The 21095-nt window shown below is 38.1% G+C and overlaps 1 protein-coding gene across 3 annotated transcripts in view; it reads right to left on the bottom strand.

Moving 5' to 3' along the window:
* The window catches only part of Col12a1 (collagen type XII alpha 1 chain), a 119782-nt gene that overhangs the window by 50038 nt on the left and 48649 nt on the right, over positions 1–21095 (bottom strand). For all 3 annotated transcript variants that reach the window (XM_028784660.1, XM_028784658.1, XM_028784659.1), the window contains 9 exons: positions 11901–12037; positions 10396–10525; positions 6795–6934; positions 6059–6191; positions 5926–5952; positions 4676–4818; positions 2533–2662; positions 1274–1413; positions 729–858 (listed from right to left, as the gene is read on the bottom strand). In XM_028784660.1, the coding sequence (XP_028640493.1) occupies positions 729–858; positions 1274–1413; positions 2533–2662; positions 4676–4818; positions 5926–5952; positions 6059–6191; positions 6795–6934; positions 10396–10525; positions 11901–12037 (1110 nt within the window). The remainder of the gene's footprint in view (positions 1–728; positions 859–1273; positions 1414–2532; positions 2663–4675; positions 4819–5925; positions 5953–6058; positions 6192–6794; positions 6935–10395; positions 10526–11900; positions 12038–21095) is intronic.

Raw genomic sequence — 21095 nt, forward strand, 5'->3', positions numbered from 1 at the left:
AGTAGCTGAGTTTCCCATATAAGTAATGGGGCCAGAGGAGATACTTTTTATAGTTTGCCTTCTAACCAACAGAAAGAAATAGATTCAGTCAGCTGCTTTCAATCCATCATTCTTTCTTTCATTCCTGCCTTATTCAACACTAGCTGTGGAGGAATATCTTCTATGATTAAAAGAAAAGACAAATGAAGAGACAAGTCAGTTCGCAATTATCTTCCATCAATAAAATTTAGAAAATTAAGTCTGCTTACTAACCCAAAACTCTAGCTTAACCAACAGCATCATCTCTCTCTCTAGACCTCTGATCGTACACTAGAGGAAACTACCCATGCTTGATCCCCTTCAACTAACCACAAGTATGCTTTAAAAGTCATAATGTGTTGAGTGTGCACAAAAGACTAAGCAATATCCAGAAAGAACAGCAAAAACATTTAAACTGGTTTGACTACATTAATAGTGGATAAAAGCAAATAACACCAAAAGCATGTCAGCAGCAAATCAGAGAAATGCCCAACTAAGTAATAAAGTGAACAGGTTTCAACGACCTACACTATAAAATCCAATGACAAGATACAACAAGCCGATGTTTGAAAAGTGAGCTGGTGGGTCATTTTGATATTTTTAGTCTTCTCATTCTGACTGACTTTTTTCTAATTTTCTTCATTGCTCAATGTGCTCTTTATAGTGGAGATCAATGTCTATAATGGAAAGTCAATCTGCTTTTTACTCACATGTCCTTCCAGTATCTGATGTGCGCCCGCCATCACCTTCTGTATAGACAGGAACCACTGTGATGGTATATGGAGTATCTGGCTGCAGGTTCCTAAGAATGGCGTAGTTGGTATTCCCAGGGATTGGTACCTAAAAGTTTAATAAAATACAGAGCAGAGTATTGAATTTGAAAATAATAAAGGAGCCAATCCTTCAAATGATATAGTATCAACTGAAGAAATTACCTTATTAAAATATCAAGAACTTTATAAAGTCTCTGCATACAATGTCTCCCTTTATCTCCTGGTTCCAACCAGCACCCAAACCACCATCTCCCCACTCTCTAGGCTCCAAAACATCAAATATGATTCCTCTATCAAATCCTTCACATTAATGTAAATTCTTCACTTCTAAACAACTTACTTCTTTCTATTTCCATTTTAAACCAATTTCCTGAAGTTTAAACAGACTAATATTTTCTATTTAAGAGTAAGCTCAAGGGCAACCTGGTCTACATATCAAACCAGGGCTAAATAGAAAGACCCTCTCAAAAAAAAATAATTACCAATTCTTCTGGGCCACCTGCTGACGGAGCATAGAAGAGTTTGTACTGACGAGGATTGCCTTCTGCATGGTCCCAGCGAACACTCAAAGAGCTGGTAGATGGGTCATACACTCTCAAATTCCTCACAGTATTCAGAGGTTCTGGAATACACAGGAAGTACACTCTAGTGATGCTCTAACTAGCAACTATATCTAAAATACGAGTTAAGCAATATCTTCGAGCCACTTAGAACATAGCAGGTACCCCATACATGTTTGTTGAAGTAATTATTAAACAAAAGATTTGCACTTCTGTAGTATATATGTCTCATCTATCTGTAGCACATTATGGTCCCCTGAACATTTAGTTTTTAATCCTGGTAGACATCTTTTGTTTACACAAATAAAAAAATTATTGCAAGCAAGGACATTAAAAAGAACAACTACCATCTTAAAAGATTTGTCTGACTCGGGGAACAACATGCAAGACGAGACAGAAAGACTGTAACTGCCAGAAGACTCAGAAGTCTTCAGTGAACGTCTCTCCTTAAAATGGCTGCATAAACAAGACCAGAACAATACCAATACCAATGGGCAAGTTGACATGGAATGAGAAATTGTCATGGGGTCTTACCCCTAGGCAAAGAACTACAGACAATGATCAACTTCTGGGAAAGGAGAATTGGCCTCTCCCAGGGATGAGCCCCCTTATTGGTTGATCAATGCAAAGTGGCAAGCCTTGAAACCATATACACACAAACAACAAAAATGGACTCAGCTAGTTGTATTTACATACATTTGTGTATACACACACATACACACACACACAACACAATGAAAAGAGTCTATTGCCAGGCATGGTGATACATGGTTTTAATCCCTTCACTTAAGAGGCAGAGGCAGGCAGACAGGTATCTGTGAGTTCATGGGCAGCTTAGTCTACATTGTGATTTCAAGGACCAGGTTTATATAGAAAGAATCTGTTTCAAAAAAAAGGGAGGGAGAGGGGAAGAAAGAAAGAATAAAAAGGGAAGGAGAAAGAAAGGCTTGAGAGTAAATAGGGAGTCATAGGAGGAGTTCTAGGTAAGGTAGTGGTGGGCGGGACTAGAAGAAAGGAAAGGGAACTGGAAGTGATGTACTTCTATTTCAATTAAAAATATTCTTAAAATTTTTAATTTTATAAAAGATCTGTAGGACATTCTGTTTCCTCCGTGTTGGTAGAAGTGTGATTTGGTTCCGCGGTGATAATTACGAAGCTACAGGTACTCTGGTCTCACTTACTTGTCTTGCCCCTTCCAGTCATCCGGCCTCCTTCACCATCGGGATACTGGGAAAACACTGTGATGGTGTACGGAGTGTCTGGCTTCAGTTTCTGCAGGAGCACGCTGTTCTGCCGTCCTCCTACTGTGGTCTTGAGGAAAACACTTCTTGGTAAGCATCAGCCTTTACACTTTCCAAGTCACTAATTTATTCTTTCTCTGAGGGAACTATTTGAGACACTTGCCAAATTCTGGAACCCTGTCCCACAATGAAAGCTTAAAATATATCTCATGGCATAATTTTATATGTAAAGTATGTGTCTCGAGTCATGAAAAGGATTCCAAGCTTTAAACTGGAGCTCAAAAAGATATTTCAACTTGCTAGCCGCCAGCACTGCAAAATCTCATCCAAAACACATTTCACAGAACTCTTCCCAAAAACAAGGCATTAATCATAAGTAAGCTACAAAGGGTCTTTTAGATACCAAAGAACTGTGTAATTTTACAGGCTCCACACCATTCAGTATTATTCTTGCTCTTTCACAGATGGTTTTTATTTGCTCTAGAAACACATTTAAATGGTTGGGCAAAGGATGTAAAGCTCTTGGTGTTTGCCCCAAACGCTGCCACTCCAACAGCATTAGCTGTGTAAACCACCTGACCAGACCCCTCGCCAAGCCGCACTCAGGCAGTGGTTCCCAGTGATCTCCATGATACCAGCCTTGAAGTATGAACGTCTCAATTTCCTCCAATTACAGAGTCTGGAGCTTTTAATTCGTTGCTCAAGGCCATCTTGCTATCTTGTTGAAAGAAAATTTGTACGATTTGTTAACAGTCTACTGAATTCAGATGTTTATGCCATGTAATTAAAATCACATGAAAATGGCACGCAAATGGCAAATGGCACGCTACTTATGGGGAGTGCTCGTGGAAAGGTCTGGATGAATTAGCACTAACAGATGTTTCCAAGTTAGCACCCATTCACTCAAAGATTGGAGTTCCAGAAAAAGCAAAAACAGGAACAAACAAAGTTCATGGATCACAGTAGCCATCTTCAGTTTGAAGAAACTGAGTCACAATGGCTCATTTCAAACCATCTACTCTCAGAGGTTGTGGAAGGAAAGAAGAGTTCAGGATGGGCAGGAGCTGTGTTTGTGAAACTCTGATATGTAACAAGTTAGAAGGGCTTAGTGAGGACACCTAGTATAATAAGGAAGGAAATAGATGTCTACTTATATCTCCCATCCAACTTTCCAAAATAAGCATAGAGTTAGTGATTTGTTGCTTGAGTATTTCAAAGACTGCCATTCCAATGAGATTGGAGCATCTGTGGTCCAGCTAAGTTCATTTGCCAGGCGAGAGCAGTGGCCTTTACTACATGCATGTATCCACTGCCAACCTCAACTCTACTCACCTTCGAAACTGGTGAGAGATGTGATCCACTTGCTTGAGCTCAACACATTTAATATTGAAAACTCAAACCTTGTCTCTCTGTGAGGTTATATAAGGAGATAATATAACCCATATCCTGCCTTCCAAAAAGGCCATCAAAGCTCTAGAGCTCATCAAAAAAGACATTTGAAAATGAATCTGAAGACATAACCCTATCTGTATAAAAATTGTGACACCTCTAGACTTAGGATAAAGTGCACCTCATAAAAGGCAAAGCTGGCGGAATCCCAGATGAGCCACTAAATTCAACAAGTGGAACATATAAAGGCTCTATTAAATTAGGGAGGTCTGGGAGAGCAAAGAGGACAGCTCAGCTTCCTGCATTACTACTGTCTTTCTCAATTACCTCCATTTGGTAAATATTTTTAATTAGATCAATAAACTTCTAGATCTGGAAATAAAAGATCTGATATAATCAGAACTATTGAAGATCTACTTAGACTCAAAAAGGTTTTAGCTACCATCATGCTAGTTGGGCACATGACTGGTATATACTTACTATGAAGAACAACTATCAGGTCCCACCAGAGAGAGCATCCTGTGTGTCTTGATCATGCACTCCAGAGGGAGAGCCAGCTAAATTCAAGTGATTCTATCCAATACAGGAAATCCTACATTTCCTAACAAAGTAAATATTGTAAACACTCCAGGGAAATAGCTGAAAAGCAGCAGGCAGAGCATACCCATGTTATACATTTTACAAAACAAATTACCGTTTGTTCATTGCCTTCTCCTGTTGAAGGCTGATAGGTGACTCTGTACTTCTGCACACGACCACTAGCAGGATCCCACTTAACAGTCAAGCTGTTAGATGTAGCATTGTACACCTGAAGGTTCCGTGGACCACTTTTTGGAGCTGGAAGAAGATTATTGAAAACATATTAAGCACTTAGAACAAGCCGCTCCCACCCCCCTTTGCTTCTGCTAAAAAAACAAGAGGAAATAAACAATCTGTATAATTCCCAGGGAAATTGAGAGAGCTATGTACCACTGGGTTTAGAATTAAATTTAAACCAATAATAAGGTCATTGAATATTAAATGATTATTCGGTACAGAATGAATGTGTTCACCCAAACTTAGTTCTGTTATATAATGAAGCCTGAAGCTCAATGCAGTAGAATTTGCAAATGGGACTTTTGACGATAATGTCATGAAAGTAAGTCCCTCAAGGGAGATTAGTTGTTATAAATGGAGACATGAGAAAGCACTCATTTTCTGTCTGCCATGTAACAGCACAATGAGAAGATGAATTAAGATCGCTGTCCAAGAACAGAACTGGCTGCCATCATATCTTGATCTTAGACATCCTAGTCTCTAGATAATTTTAGTAGTACTAGAGATTGAAGGTAAGGCTTACAGATGCCAGGTAAGTACTCTACTGCTGACCCTTCATTATTTTATGTTTATTTGTTTATTTATGGTGGGACACACACCTCCCACATCTTATATATTGTGACCAGAGGGCAATTTGGAGGACTCAGTTCTCTCCTTCCATTCTTTGGATACTGCAGCTTGAACTAAGGCTGTTGCTTGGTAGCAAACACCTTGGCCTGCTCAGTCATCTTGACTACCCTTATTTTTATTTTTGTTTTTATTTTTTTAATTGTAAGTCAGGGTCTCACTAAATTGACCAAATTGAGCTTGTAAACACGATCCTCCTCAGCCTCCCAAGCAACTGGAGTTACAAGCCTGCAGCACCAAATCTTCCTTCTAGACTCTAGAATTATAGGCATTTAAGTTTTTGCTGCTGATGCCATCCTGTATTTTGTTAAGGAAGCCTAAGCTGACTCATACATTCTTTAAAAAAGTAACAGAAAAAGCAAGTGTCTCAAGAAAGGCCACTTCTAGAAAAGGCAAGCCTTGCTATAAAAATGCAGAAAGCCTGTTCATAATGGGTTTGATGGCCTCATTTGTTAATTTAAACTTTGTTCATTCAGATAATCCAATAGGGTAACTTTTTACCTTGTGTTGTTAAGGGTATCAGTCGCACTGAAAGAAAACAGAATTTGTAAAACATTAGTGATACAGCTGAAGCTCTGTTTCCTAACATTTAGTTTTGAACTATTAAGATCCTAGTTGAAAGTTAAACACCTACGTGTGCGCTCGCTGCCACTCAGGTCCTCACTTTCAGACTCATCAGGATAGATGGCAGTAATGGAGACTTCATACAGTGTGTTGGGGTTCAGATTTTCAAACAGTAAGGTATTTTCATCTCCATTTAAGATGGTCTTGGGCAAAGAGGAAAAATCACATCCACACTAAATTAATAATCCATTTAGATCATGCATACCCAGTGACAATGTGCTGACAGGTGAATGCTCTTCTGTACCATTACAGGTACGTGAGCCCAAAGCCACTTGTCACAGATGATTTTTATCTGTAACAGAACGTGGTGCTTTGAATAAGAAATATCTGCCATAGACTCCGGCATTTGAATACTCAGTCTCCAGTTGATAGTGCTGTTTGGAGAGGCCAAAGGAAGGCACAGCTTTGGCTGAGGAAGTACAACATAGGAGGTGAGCTTAAAGAGCTTATAGCTTTGCTCCACTTCTAATTTGCTCCTAACTTGCAGTTGAGGACATGATACCCCAGCTTCCTGCTCTGGCTGCCATGTCTGTCTGCTGCCTGTGTCCCCTCCCCGTAATGCACTCTTATCCCTCAGAACCTTAAGCCCAGTTCAGCTCCTCCTTCCATGAGATGCCTAGGCCATGGTGCTTTGTCACAACAGAAAGTCACTAATACACAGAAATAATCTGTATTTTAGCCAGGCTTTTGTAAAAGCAAATGGAAAGAAACTAGGACAGAATAAAGACAGAGACAGCTAACATTACCTCAAGCTTATCTGGGCTTCCAATAGGTGCCCAGGTTATTCTGTAGAGAGACACATCTGAAGCTCCATGATCCCAGGTTCCCCGGAAACTCTCTGGTGTGACTTCAGTAAACTGTAAGTTGGTTGGGGCTGGAACAGGCCCTATCATAAGAAAAGGCAAGAGTATGTCTTTCAATAGGAACTATAAACTCCATTTAATATAATTAAAATGTTTTACTTTAAAGGATATGGTTAAAAAAACTTGCCACCATACATACCATTAGAATGAAATATTTGACCAGTTTAGCTTATTTGAAAAACAACATAGGACAAGCAATGTATGGTTATAATGCATAGGTTACTAAAATAAGTAAAATGTGTAAGTCTATTAAATGATGATCTTTTAAGAATACTGTTCAGTAATACTCTTCTATTTCAGTGGTTCCCAAACTTTTCACATCTAGTGTACTTTAAGAATCTAGTGTGGCAGCAATATACAAATATACAAACTGTGACATGCAGTTGGACAACTCATAGTCCTCACCCAGTCTGTCAGTGACCCCAGAGATCCAAGGATTCCCACTAAGAGATTGTGTATCTTAGAAACAGTACAATAGATACTATTGAAACTCAGTAAGTCATTGAGACATATATTCAAACAACAATATTCCAGTGAATTGGAAAACTTAGAAAACTTGGGTGGATTTCTAGATGAATCTCACCTACCAAAACTAAGCCAGAGCAGATAAACACCTTAAACAGATCTGCAAACAACAATATTGAAACCACAATTTAAAAAGTAGTAAAAAGTCAAATTATATTGGAAGGAGTATCTAATACACAGTGGGGCAGGTCTTAATAGGAGTTGGAAGAAAGAGATGGAGAGTGGGTATGATCAAAATATATTGTATTCATTTATGAATTTCAAAAAAGAATAAATAAAATATTTTTATATAAAAATTCCAGTTTGGCCATGATGGCACACACCTTTAATCCCAACACTGGGGAGGTAGGGACAAATAGATATCTATGAGTTTCAGGACAACCTCATCTACATAGGAAGTTCCAGGCAAACAAGGGATATATAGGAAGATCCAGTCTCCAAAACAAATTCCAGGCCCAGATGTAATACTACCAAACTCATTTAACAACATCAACATTACCCTTTTCCCAAAACTAATATATCACTAAAGCAAAATTATAGGGCAATCTTCCTGATGAACATAGATGCAAAACCTATCAAAAAAAACCTTAAAAATAAATTCAGGTTCACATCAAAAAGATCACTGGCCATGATTAACTCTGCTTTATCCTAGGTCGCCCAGGATGTAAATGACCTCTATAAGGAAAACCTTGAAAAGCTGAAGAAAGAAATTAAACTAGAACATGAACACTAGAACATGAAAAGAACTCTCATATTCATGCATTCAAGGAATTAACATTGAGAAAAAGGCTATCGTACCTAAAGTAATTTAAAAATTGAATAGAACCTCAGCCAGACTTCCAGTGTCATTCTTCATAGAAATAGAAAAAAATTAAATCCCCATGTAACAACAACAAAAAACAAAAAACAAAAACAAAACAAAAAAAACTCTGAGCAAAACGAACAACACTGGAGGTACCATCACAGAAGACTTCAAGCTATGTTACAAAGCCATAGTATAAAGAACAGCATGGCGATGACTCAAAAAAAAACAGATACATAGCTCAGTAGAATAGAGGACCAAGACATAAATATATGCAGCTACACCAATTTGATTTTTGACAAAAACATCAAAAATAATATACCTTCAGGCAAAGACAATGTACTCAACACATAGTGCTAAATAAACTACATATCCCATGTAGAAGAATGAGATTAAATACCTATTTCTCACCCTGGGAAAAAAATTCAACCCCAAATGAATCAAATACCTTGATGTAAGATCTGAAAGTGTTCGATAAGAGTAGAGAAAACACTTCAAGATATTAGATATAAGCGAGGACTTTCTAAACAGGATTAGAGTCACTCTGGAAGTAATAACAACAGTTGTCAAAGAGGACCGCCACTCCTTAACTCTCATCATTGATCATATCCCTATCTCCTGGTACTCAAAACCTACTGTAGGAGAGTATACACAAATGTATCGGAAGTTTGCTCTAGAAATAGAATAACAACAACCATGGAAATAGAGAGTTTACCACTTCCACAGTACAGCTCAAAACAATTCAACTGTTAGGGACGCCCTTTTAGATCCACCTAAAATTTCATATCTTAGCTTTTGAAAGCATATGTTGAAAGCTTTAATCTCATTACTGAATTATCTGTTTCCTGACACTCCTCTTTTTATCTGCTGTATACACAGAACTGTTGAGTCACAGCAGCATCTCTTCCCTAGCTATCAGTTTTACCAGATAAGAACTGGAGACAACTGAAGTGGTTACAAGAGTTCCCCTCACAGTGAAGTTTAAAAGAGGGAGAAATGTGCATGGGTGAAGTAAGGGGTGGATTGTAACATTGACAATACCCTGATCAATATAGACAAACTGGCACCAGCAAAGCAGGTGCTGAGTTTGGCTGTGGGTTAATAGCCAGCCCTCCTATTGTATCAGAGGCAAAGATTTTAGACTACAGCTTCTGCAAAAGTTCCAGACCTTGGTGCTGATCCCACCAGGAGATTACCAATGGGGTCCAAGAAGCTATTTAGATTCTCTAGACGTGTGCTGTCCTGTGGGAACCTCTAGCCACATGTGGCTATTGAGAAGTTAATGTGGCTAGCCTAAACTAAGATGCATTGTGAGTACAAATGAAAGAACTATTTCCAGGAAGTGTGAGAAACTTTATTACAATTATGCTGAAGTGTTGAAATGATATCATTTATCATAAATTTATAAAATTTATCATTTTATCGTTTGTGGCTTAAATAAAGTTATTTATTAATTTTATGTGTCACTTTATCTTTTTAACGCAGATGATGGAGGTTTTTATATGAGGCTCCTGTGGTTAGTTTAGGATACTACTGGCTGTCAGCTTTCATTTTAATCAATATTGTGATCAAACTATTATAAATTGAGCACTTGATTAGATCATTGCATGCTCAGCACTGAATTAAGTAATTAAATCACAGGAATAGAGATACAAAATAAGATCCTCTGCCGTCACTAGAAAAGAGCTAGGAGGATGGAGTAACTACGAAAAGAACAGCAGGCCTGATCGCTGAGTCAAACACTACAGAAATAGCAAAGCATGAACATCGGAACAGAATGGAGCAAGGAAGGAGGGAGGGTCCCAGCAGGTTATCCTGTGTTTCTGTGTCATGATGCCCTGAGGCCACCTCTCCTCTTCTGGAGTCTGACTGCACATTCTGAGTCCCACTCATCTGATTGTCCTTTCATGACCCTGGGACTTTCCATTAACCTTTTATCTTGACAGCTAAATCGTAAACTGCTGAAGGGAAAGAGGCTTATATGTATTGTTTATCCTGATAGCATTTACATAAGCAGAAAATACGAAAAAGTAATCTACAGACCCTAGCATCATCAATGCTGACCAAAGAGCATTGAGAAACAAATGTCTCAGTAAGTAAAGATTTGCAAGCATGTTAAATATTTCCAACATGCCCATAAAACAGGGCGCAACTCACGGGTTGTTTCATGGGCAGTAGCTGGGGGAGATATGCCCTCATCATACACTGCAGAAACGCTCACTGTGTACTGGGTTTGAGAGGAGAGGTCTTTGAGGGTAGTGCTGGCCCTTGATCTGTCCACCTCCACCTGTAACAAGAAGAAAGCAGCAGGGGCCTCTTAGAAAGGATTTTCTCTGGCCTCTCTTCGGCTGCTTACTATAAATCTCAGCAGAAAAACACCAAAAAAAGCAGGATTTCCAGTTTGCAAAGAAACCAGAAAACGGGCACAACTTAAATGTTTCCAAAGTAGGAAAAAAAATGTATGTTCTGGAGCCAAAATGGCCTGATTTTCAGGCAAGCAGTGACTGCCTGTGGATTCAAGCAAACAAACCATTTTTATCTGCATCTTTTAATATCATTGTCTTATTACTTTCAGAAATGATCTTTTATACAAAGCTCACTCTGTGAGACTCACTCTGTGAGAACTGTGAGACCCACTCTGTAAGAACTCTGTGAGACCCACTGACCATTAAATCCATATGAAGTGAAAATCCAAAATTAAACAGATGTATAGAGATATATAAAGTAACTTTGGTACAACACATAAATGACAAGTACATACAAAGGAGTGACAAGTCGGTTTAAACAATGCCTCTGGAACTCTGGCATTAAATTCCCTCAAGAGCACCTAATCGATCCTTTTTTACTTATTCGTTTTACATCCCACTCACGGCCCTCTTCCAGTCACCCCTCACGCAGCCCTTCCCCCTCCCCTCCCTTTCTTCTCTGAGCAGGTGGGGTCCTCCTGGGCATCCTCCCTGCCCTGATACTTAAAGTCTCCGCAAGGCTAGGCACTTCCTCTCCCACTGAAGCCAGACAAGGCAGCCCACCTAGAAGAACATATCCCATGTACAGGCAACAGTTTTGAGGATACTCCTTGAAGGGCACCCAATTTTTAAAACCATTTTCCTAGAAAGCTTCACTTTGCTCCCATTTTCAATCACATTACAATGTAAAAAGCTGTGCACACCAACATCACCTCAAAAAGATAAGTCTGGAAAAGGCACAGTCCTCTAACAACTTGTTCCTCGTTTCTCCTTGACCTGCCAAACTGACCATATTACCATTATCTAACATTCCCCTTCTTCCCCCAGTCCCTGCGTCTTCTCACCACCTTGTGTTTTTAGAACACTTAGCATTTTTAGTCATTCATAGACTAGAGAGTACCATATAAGGCAACTAGATGAGAAGTAAATAGCTCACAAATTCTATAACTCTTTATCTACTGAGGGATGATGTTTTTGAGATTAAAATCACACAGCAGAACATTTCCAAACTAAATCTAACGCAGTCCAATATATTACTGATTTTCAAAAAAATGTTTTGACTGCACAAGCTTTCTGCCTTCCATTAACAAAGTGACAAATATTCAAAACACACTGTCATCTACCCTAGATAAGGTTATTTTGTTAAGCCTTGCAGGAAGACAACTATTTCCATATCCTTTCTCATCTCCAACCTACCTCTTTGAACTCCTCTTCTGGAGTTTTGTATCTAACAATGTATTTGCGAACTTTTCCAAGAACAGGTTCCCAGATGACATTCATGGTGCTATGGGTCACATCTCTGAGTTTCACATCCTGAGGTCTGGGTAAGGGCACTGAAGAAACACAAGACATTAGAACTAGATGTGAGTCACCACAGAGCCTTCAGCATCTGCACAAGCTTTTCAGGAAGAAAACCTAAAGGCATATAGCTAAATGATTTTGTTTGTTTAAGGTTTTTTGTTTGTTTGTTTGTATTTTGTTTTGTTTTTGAGCCAGGATTTCTCTGTATAGCTCTGGCTGTCCTGAAACTCACTCTGTAGACCTGGCCTTGAACTCGGTGATCCACTTGCCTTTATCTCCCAAGTGCTAGGATTAAAGGTGTGTGCCATCATGCCCAGTTTGATTTTTAAATAGAAATACCATTTTTTTTCCAGATAGAGTTGCTTTATTCTGTAGAAGGTCTTTTAGAGATAGTATATGTGCCTTTATTACACTGCTGACTTCTTGTTTACATGATAAGCTCCCAGTTTAGTTAAAGTACTTGCTACTCAGCTGTAAATGATATATCTTTAGACATTTGTCTTCAGATATTTAAATAAATTAACATTGAAAATGAAATCTATCAAGGTGTACTCCCTTTAGGATGTTATAGGAGATCCCTCAATAACCTTTCAGAACTTAACAAAAAGACCTTCTTCCTGAATACATTGAATGAATACCTGAGACATAGAACATGAAATCAAACTGGCATTGACCTAGAAACTGCATCCAGTGATTAGCTTTCATGGTGGTATAAGGAGTTATATACATCCCCAGAGGGAGAAAATGATCATCATTCTTCCATAACTGTGAACCCTGAGAGCTACAATAATGACTGGCCTGACAACATATGCTTACTGATACAAGAGTGGCACAAATGTCATGGGAGTTACCAACCACTTTCTGATTTGATTTTAAGTCCTTCTCCACAAGATGAAATGTATACTTATCACCACGATTATCAAAGCCAACAACCTGTGACTGTGCAGGGCATAAGCCATAGAGGAGAACTTACTACTAGTACTCTGATAAATAAATATAATATTAAATCAATTCCTGACAACATCATTATATCCATAAATTAATGCATCTCAAAGCCATCGCCATAGAAGCTTCTTATTGCAGTAGATGGTGATTAGCATGGAGACTTATAACAAGTCAAGGCATAAAGAAAAGATTACAAAGGTTCATCCCTAACTAGGACATTTATATAACAAGCTCAGAACTGATTTCTGAAACAGGGGACAAAAATTTTTAAGAGCTAGACAGGTAGACAACTACAAGACCACAGTATTCTCCAAAGTCAACAGAACAGTTGTGCATATGAACTCAAAAGAATTGTGACAGCATGCATAAGACCTGTGCAAGCTTAAGCCAGACAAAACCCAGACTGGAGATTGGAGGTAGGCATGAAGTCCCATCCCTGCTGAATAGCCATTGGCAACTGATACCTTCTGGTTTGGAGTGTGTATTAGTTTTTTTTAAGTGTGTGGGCCCTGGTGAACTGACATGTTTCATTGAATATCCATATACCCAAGAGTATATGGGCAGAACAAATTGGACTCAATGAGTTTAAAAAAACACAGAACAGAAAGTTGGGAGAGTAGGGAAGAGAGGCAGCTCTGGGAAACACTGGAGGATGGATGTAATCAAAATGTTGCATGAAATTCTCAAAAACTTAATATAAAAGAATATTATAGAGGATGCTTTATAAATATGCTTATGAGAGTGAAAAATAAAAATGGGTCAATATTAAGTACCCAATAAACTTGTAAGAACAACTATATTTGCCTAAATGGTTGGAAGAAGAAACAAATGGATCCCTTATAGAAATGCAAGAAAATTCAATCGAGCAGGTAAAGAAATTGAACAAAACTGTCCAAGACATAAAAATGAAAATAGAAACAATAAATAAAATACAAAGGGAGGCAGCCCTGAAGATGAAAGAGATCAGGAATTACAGGTGCAAGCATTGTCAACAGAATACATGAGATAGAAGAGATAATCTCAGGCATAGAAGATACCATAGAAGATATTGACCCATCAGTCAAAGAAAATACAAAGTATAAAAATCTCCTAATCTAAAATATCCAAGAAATTTAGGACACAATGAAAAGATCAAGCCTAAGAATAACAGGAATAGAAGACAGTGAAGAATCCCAGCTCAAAGGGCCAGAAAACATCTTCAACAAAATCATAGAAGAAAACATCCATCAACTAAAGAAATAGATGGCCATAAATGTACAAGAAGCCTACTGAACACCAAATAGATTGGAGAAAAGAAAAATCCTCTTATCACATAGTAATTAAAAACACTAAAAGCATAGAACAAATAAAGAATATTAAAATATGTAAGGGGGAAAGGCCAAGTAACATATAAAGGCAGAGTATCAGAATTGCACCAGACTTCTCAACAGAGATGCTAAAAGGCAGAAGATCCTAGACAGATGTCATCCAGATCCTAAGAGAACACAAATGCCAGCCCAGGATACTATACCCAGTAAAAGTCTCAATAATTATAGATGGAAGAAACCAAGATATTCAATGGCAAAACCAAATTTAAACAATATATTTCTACTAGTCCAGCCCTACAGAGGATACTGGAATGAAATCTCTGACACAAGGAGGGTTACCACACACAAGAAAACATAAAAAATTAAACATTTCACAACAAACTCAAAAGAACAGAATCATACACACACAATACAACCTCCAGCAACAAAAATCACAAGAACTAATAACCATCTATCTTTAATATTTCTCAACATCAATGGACTCAATTCCCTAATTAAAAAAACAGAGGCTAACAGACTGGATCCATAAACAGGATTGAGCATTTTGCTGCATATAAGAAACATACCTCAGTGACAAAGATAGGCACTACCTTAGAGTAAAAGGTTGGAAAAAAAGTTTTCCAAGAAAATGGTCCCAAGAAACAAGCTTCAATTGGCACGATAATATCCAATAAAATAGACTTTCAACCAAAAGTTATCAAATGAGATGGGGAAGGACACTTCATATTCATTGAAGGAAAAATCCACCAAGCTGAAATCTCAATTCTGAACATCTATGCCCCAAATGCAAGGGCACTCACATTTATTTAAAAAAAAATAAACTTTACTAAAGCTCCAAACACACATTGAACCTCACACAGTAATAGTGGAAGACTTCAGCACCCCACTTTCCCCGGTAGACAGGTCATTGAAACAGAAACTAAACAGATACAGTAAAACTAACAGAAGTTATGAACACAAATGGATTTACCAGATATCTACAGAACAAGAGAATACACCTTCTTCTCAGCACCTAATGAAACCTTCTTCAAAACTGACCACATAATCAGATATAAAACAACCCTCAACAGATACAAGAAGATTGGAATAATCCCATGCATTCTATCAGATCATCATGGACTAAGGCTAGATTTCAATAACAAGAGAAACAACAGAAAGCCCAAATACTCATGAAAACTGAACAGCTCTCTACTCAGTGATAATTTTGCCAGGGAAGAAATAAAGAAAGAAATCAAAAACTATGGAATTCAATGAAAATAAAGACATATCATACCCAAATTTATGGGACACTATGAAAGCAGTGCTAAGAGAAAAATTCATAGCACTAAGAGCCTTAATAAAGAAATTGGAGAGATCTCATACAAGCAACTTAACTGCATACCTGAAAGCTCTAGAACAAAAAGAAACAAACATATCCAAGAGGAGTATACAGCAGAAAATAGTCAAACTCAAGACTGGAATCAACCAGTTAGAAACAAAGAATGATACAAAGAATCAACAAAATCAAGAGCTAGTTCTTTAAGAAAATCAAAAAGATAGATAAACCCTTAGCCAAATTAACTAAAGGGCACAGAGACAGTATACAAATGATCAAAAATCAGAAAAGAAAAAGAAGACATAACAACAGAAATTGAGGAAATTCAAAAACTCATCAGAACCTACTACAAAAGCCTATACTCTACAAAACTGGAAATATCTAGATGAAATAGATGACTCTCTAGACAGATACTACATACCAAAGTTAAATCAAGATCAGGTAAACTGTCTAAACAGTAGTCCCATAACACCTAAGGAAATAGAAATAGTCATCAAAAACCTCCCAACCAAAAAAAGCCCAGGGCCAGATGTTTTTAGTGCCGAATTCTACCAGACCTTCAAAGAAATCTAATACCAACACTCCTCAAACTATTCCACTAACTAGAAACAGAAGGAACACTACCTAATTCATTCTATGAGACAACAATTATTCTGATACCTAAACTACATAAAGAGCCAACAAAGAAAGACAACTTCAGACCAATCTTGCTTATACATATTGATGCAAAAATACTCAATAAAGTTCTCACAAACCAAATCCAAGAATAGATCAAAACCATCATTCAACATAGTCAAGTAGGCTTCATCCCACAGATGCAAGGATGGTTCAATATACAAAAATCCACAATACACTGTACACTATATAATACACTATATAAATGTAATATACTATATAAACAAATCCATGGGAAAAAGCCACATAATCATCTCATTAGATGCTGAAAAAGCCATCCACAAAATACAACACCCTTTCATGTTATAAGTCCTGGAGAGATCAGGAATTCATGGCACATACCTAAATATAATGAAAGAAATATACAGCAAGCCAACAGCCAACAAAAAATTTAATGTAGAAAAACTTGAAGCAATCCCACTAAAATCAGGGACAGGACTATCTATTCAATATAGTACTTGAAGGTCTAGCTAGAGCAATTAGACAAGGGGAGGGGGGAGAGAGAGAAATTTGAAGGGATACAAATTGGAAAGGAAGAAGTCAAAGAATCACTAATTTACAGATGATATGATAGTATACATAATCGACCCCCAAAATTCCACCAGAGAGCTACTACAGCTGATAAACAACTTCAGAAAAGTGAGAGGATATAAAATTAACTCAAACAAATCAATAGCCTTTTTTTATACAAATGATAAACAGGCTGAGAAAGAAATTAGGGAAACAATACCCTTCACAATAGCCACAAATAGTAGGTGTAACTCTTGCCAAGCAAGTGAAAGATCTGTACAATAAAAACTTCAAATCCTTAAAAAAAAAAAAAAAGAAAGAAAGCAAAGAAGACCTCAGAAGATGGAAAGATCTCCAATGTTCATGGATTGGTAGGATTACCATAGTGAAAATGGGTATATTACCAAAATCAATCTACAGATTCAATGTAATCCCCAGAAAAATTCCAACACAATTCTTCACAGACATGGAAAGAGCAATTCTCAAGTTCATATGGAAAAACAAAAAACCCAGGACAGCCAAACTAATTCATAGCAATAACAGAACTTCCAGGGGAATTACCATCCCTGACCTCAAGTGGTACTACAAAGCAACAATGATTTTAAAAAACAAAAAAACCACAGGGTATTGATACAGAAACAGACAGGTTGATCAGTGGAATAGAATCAAAGACCCAGAAATAAACCCATACACCCATGGACACTTGATCTTTGACAAAGAAGCCAAAGACGTACAGTGGAAAAAAGAAAATATCTTTAATAAATGGTGCTAGTGTAACTAGAACTCTGTATGTAATAGAATGAAAATAGTTCCATATTTATCACCTTGCACAAAGCTCAAGTCCAAGTGGATCAAGGACCTCAACATAAAATCAGATACACTGAATCTAGTAGAAGAGAAAATGGGAAAGAGACTCTAACTCTTTGGCACAGGGGAAATTTTCCTGAACAGAACACGAATGGCTCAGGCTCTATGATCAACAATTGATTAATGAGACCTCATGAAAATGAGAAGCTTCTGTAAGCAAAAGACACCATCAATAGGACAAATTGGGGGAAAAAATCTTCACTAACCCTAAATTCAAAAAATGGCTAATATTCAAAATATATTAAGAGTTCAAGAAGTTAACCTCTAGAAAACCAAATAACCCAATTAAAAATGGGGTGCAGAGCTAAACAGAGATTTTACAACAGAAGAATCTGAAATGGCAGAGAAGCACTGAAAGAAATGTTTGACATCCCTAATAATCAGATAACTGCAAATCAAAATGACCCTGAGATTCCACCTTACACCAATCAGAATGGCTAAGATCAAAAATTCAAGGGACAGAACAAGCTGGTGAGGATGTGGAGAAAGAGGAACAATCCTCCATTGCTGGTGGAATTGCAAACTGGTACAACCACTCTGGAAATCAATCTGGATGTTCCTCAGAAAATTGGAAACAGTTCTACCTGAAGATCCAGCTATACCACCCTTGGGCATATACCCAAAAGACGCCCCACCATACCACAAAGACACATGCTCCACCATGTTCATAGCAGCCTTATTTATAATAGCCAGAAGCTGGAAACAACCTAGATGTCCCTTAATCAAAGAATGGATACAGAAAATATGTTTCATTTACACAATGGAATACTACTCGGCTATTTAAAAAGGAGGACGAATTTTGCAGGCAAATGGATGGAACTAGAAAATATCATTCTGATTAAGGCGACTCAGTCCCAAAAAGACATGCATGGTATGTACTCACTGATAAGTGGATATTAGCCAAAAATTACAGAATACCTAGGATATAAACTACAGACTGTAAGAAGGGTAACCAACAGAAAGGCCCCTAAGTGAGGAGTCTTCAATTCCACCTAGAAGCGGGAAGAAAATAATCACAGGAGGCAGAAGGAGGAAGGAACCTGGATCAGAGAAAGAAAGGGAGGGGAAAAGAAGAAGTGGATTAGATACGGGGTGAGGAGACAGGAGGGAAGCCCAGAGGGCCAAGAAAATGAATGGAAATAAGCAACCTTGGGAATTGGGAGGTTGCGGGATCTTCTAGAAAGTACCCAAGGCCTGGGAGGTGAGATACTCACAGGACACATTGGAGATGACCTTAGTCAAAATGCCCATCATTGGGGAGAGGGAACTCAAAGAGTCCACCTCCGATAAATAGGCAGGGCCTCAAGTGGAATGGACGGGGTTGCTAACTCATAGTCAAAATTTCTGACCCAGAATTGGTCTTGCCTAAAAGAACTGCAGAGACAAAAGTGGAGACAATCATTGAACTGAAGTCAAGGATCCCTAAGGTTGAATTAGGGGAATGATTGAAGAAGCTGAAAGGGAGAGCAACCCCATGGGAAGACCAGCAGGCTCAACTAACCCAGACCCCAGGGCGCTCCCAGAGACTGAGCCACCAATCAGAAGCATGCAGGGGTTGGTCCAAGGTCCCTGGGACATATATAGCAGAGGTTTGCATGGTTGGGCCTCAGTGGGAAAAGATGAGTTTAATCCTCAAGAGACTTGAGGCCCCACGGAAGGGGGAGACCTAAGGGGAGCACCCTCTCGGAGGCAAGGGGAAGAAGGGATGGAATAAGAAACTGTGGAGGGGGAACCAAGTTAGGGCAACAACTGGAATGGAAATAAATAAAATAAGTTTTTTTTTAAAGGAGAAGATAATAGGCAAAAGACATTTTTCCTTTTCTTTTTTTCTTTTTTTCTTTTTTCTTTTTTTTTTTTTTTTTGGTTTTGGGGCTTTTGGTTTTGTTTGAGACAGGGTCTTTATACATAGACCTGGCAGTCCTGTAACTCATGTAGACCAGGCTAGTCTGAACCCACAGAAATCTGCCAGACTCTGCTTCCTGAGTGCTAGGATTAAAACTGTGCACCATCATCCTTGGCTCTATTTTTTTCTTTCTATAATAGATGTACCTCCTTCTAGCTGCCCAATGGACTGTTTCTCTTCGTTTCATTTCAATGCTGCAGGTCTGTCTTCTTGAAGCCCTATTTCTAACACTGTCCTCCTGACCCCTCTGTCTTTTCACTGCTTTTATTTCTTTGCATCTGCATCTTTTCCCTCTTCTCCTTCTTTCCACTACTGAGGTCTAGAACCATTCTCAGGTCCCTTATCTCATTTGTCTTCTATCTCACTGCAAATCTTGGGTTGTCAATTCCAGCCACCTCCGAACATGTGTTTCCAATCTGAACCAAATCCTACCCTCTCATGTATCACTACCCATATTTACAAAGCCATAAGCGCTGGTTAGGATCTATCACATAAAAATGATAAATCTTTACATGTTGTCAATAAATTTATATTGATGGGCTGTTTCTTTCCTCTGCCACATGATACTTATGTTTCCTCAATATCCTTTTCACCCTTGAAGTTTCTTCTTCAATTTCCTTAGAAGGGTAGGCTAAGGAGCACTAAATTTAAGCATATATCACAGAAATTTCTGCTTCTCCAAGCAGAAAAACAAAGTACACTTCTTAAAAAGGGAACTTTTTAAACCATCGGGAAAACAAACTTCATTATCCCAAAACAAAAGAACTAAAGTTCAAGAAAACACCCCTGCACACTGCTTTGAATCATTCAGTGGGATATCCCCAACACCAAGCCTGATGACTGGGATATAATGCATGAGCAATGTGTTATAGGATTGAGTAGATTGATAAATTGACAGACTTAAAATGAGCATTTATAAGTGCCAGTTTTCACTTCAACAATTTTTAAACTTAACCTTAAATATCCTCTCCAAACTGTAGTCACACAATATTCCTAGTCTCATGCATCCTATATAGTGTACTTCATAGATTAAAACATGCACTATTGGACTGGAGAAATGGTTCAGCAGTTAAGAGCACTAGATGCTCCTCCAGAGGACCTCCGTTCCATTCCCAGCATCTACATAACAGTTCAAAACTATCTGTAGCTCCAGTTCCAGAAGATCCATGGCACCAGACATGCACATGGTGTACATATATAAGGATGCAGGAAAATACCTATACACATAAAGTAAAATAAATGGATTTCTTTTAAAAAAAACATACACTATTATTTCATGTCTATTCCTTGATTAACATGTCGCCAAGAGCAACTTTAAAACTCCACTGATTATAAGATATGTCTGAATATAAGTTTCATTAAACATGAAAAGAAAAATAGATATATGTAAAGATGATAGAGATAGATAGATAGATAGATAGATAGATAGATAGATAGATAGATAGATGATACATAATAAGTAAGGAGATATGTAGGTAGGTAGGTAGGTAGATAGGCAGGCAGGTAGGTAGGTAGGTAGGTAGATAGGCAGGCAGGTAGGTAGGTAGGTAGGTAGATAGGCAGGCAGG

This window comes from Grammomys surdaster, unplaced genomic scaffold (assembly GCF_004785775.1).
Source record: "Grammomys surdaster isolate TR1022 unplaced genomic scaffold, NIH_TR_1.0 124554, whole genome shotgun sequence".
NCBI classification, from domain to species: domain Eukaryota; kingdom Metazoa; phylum Chordata; class Mammalia; order Rodentia; family Muridae; genus Grammomys; species Grammomys surdaster.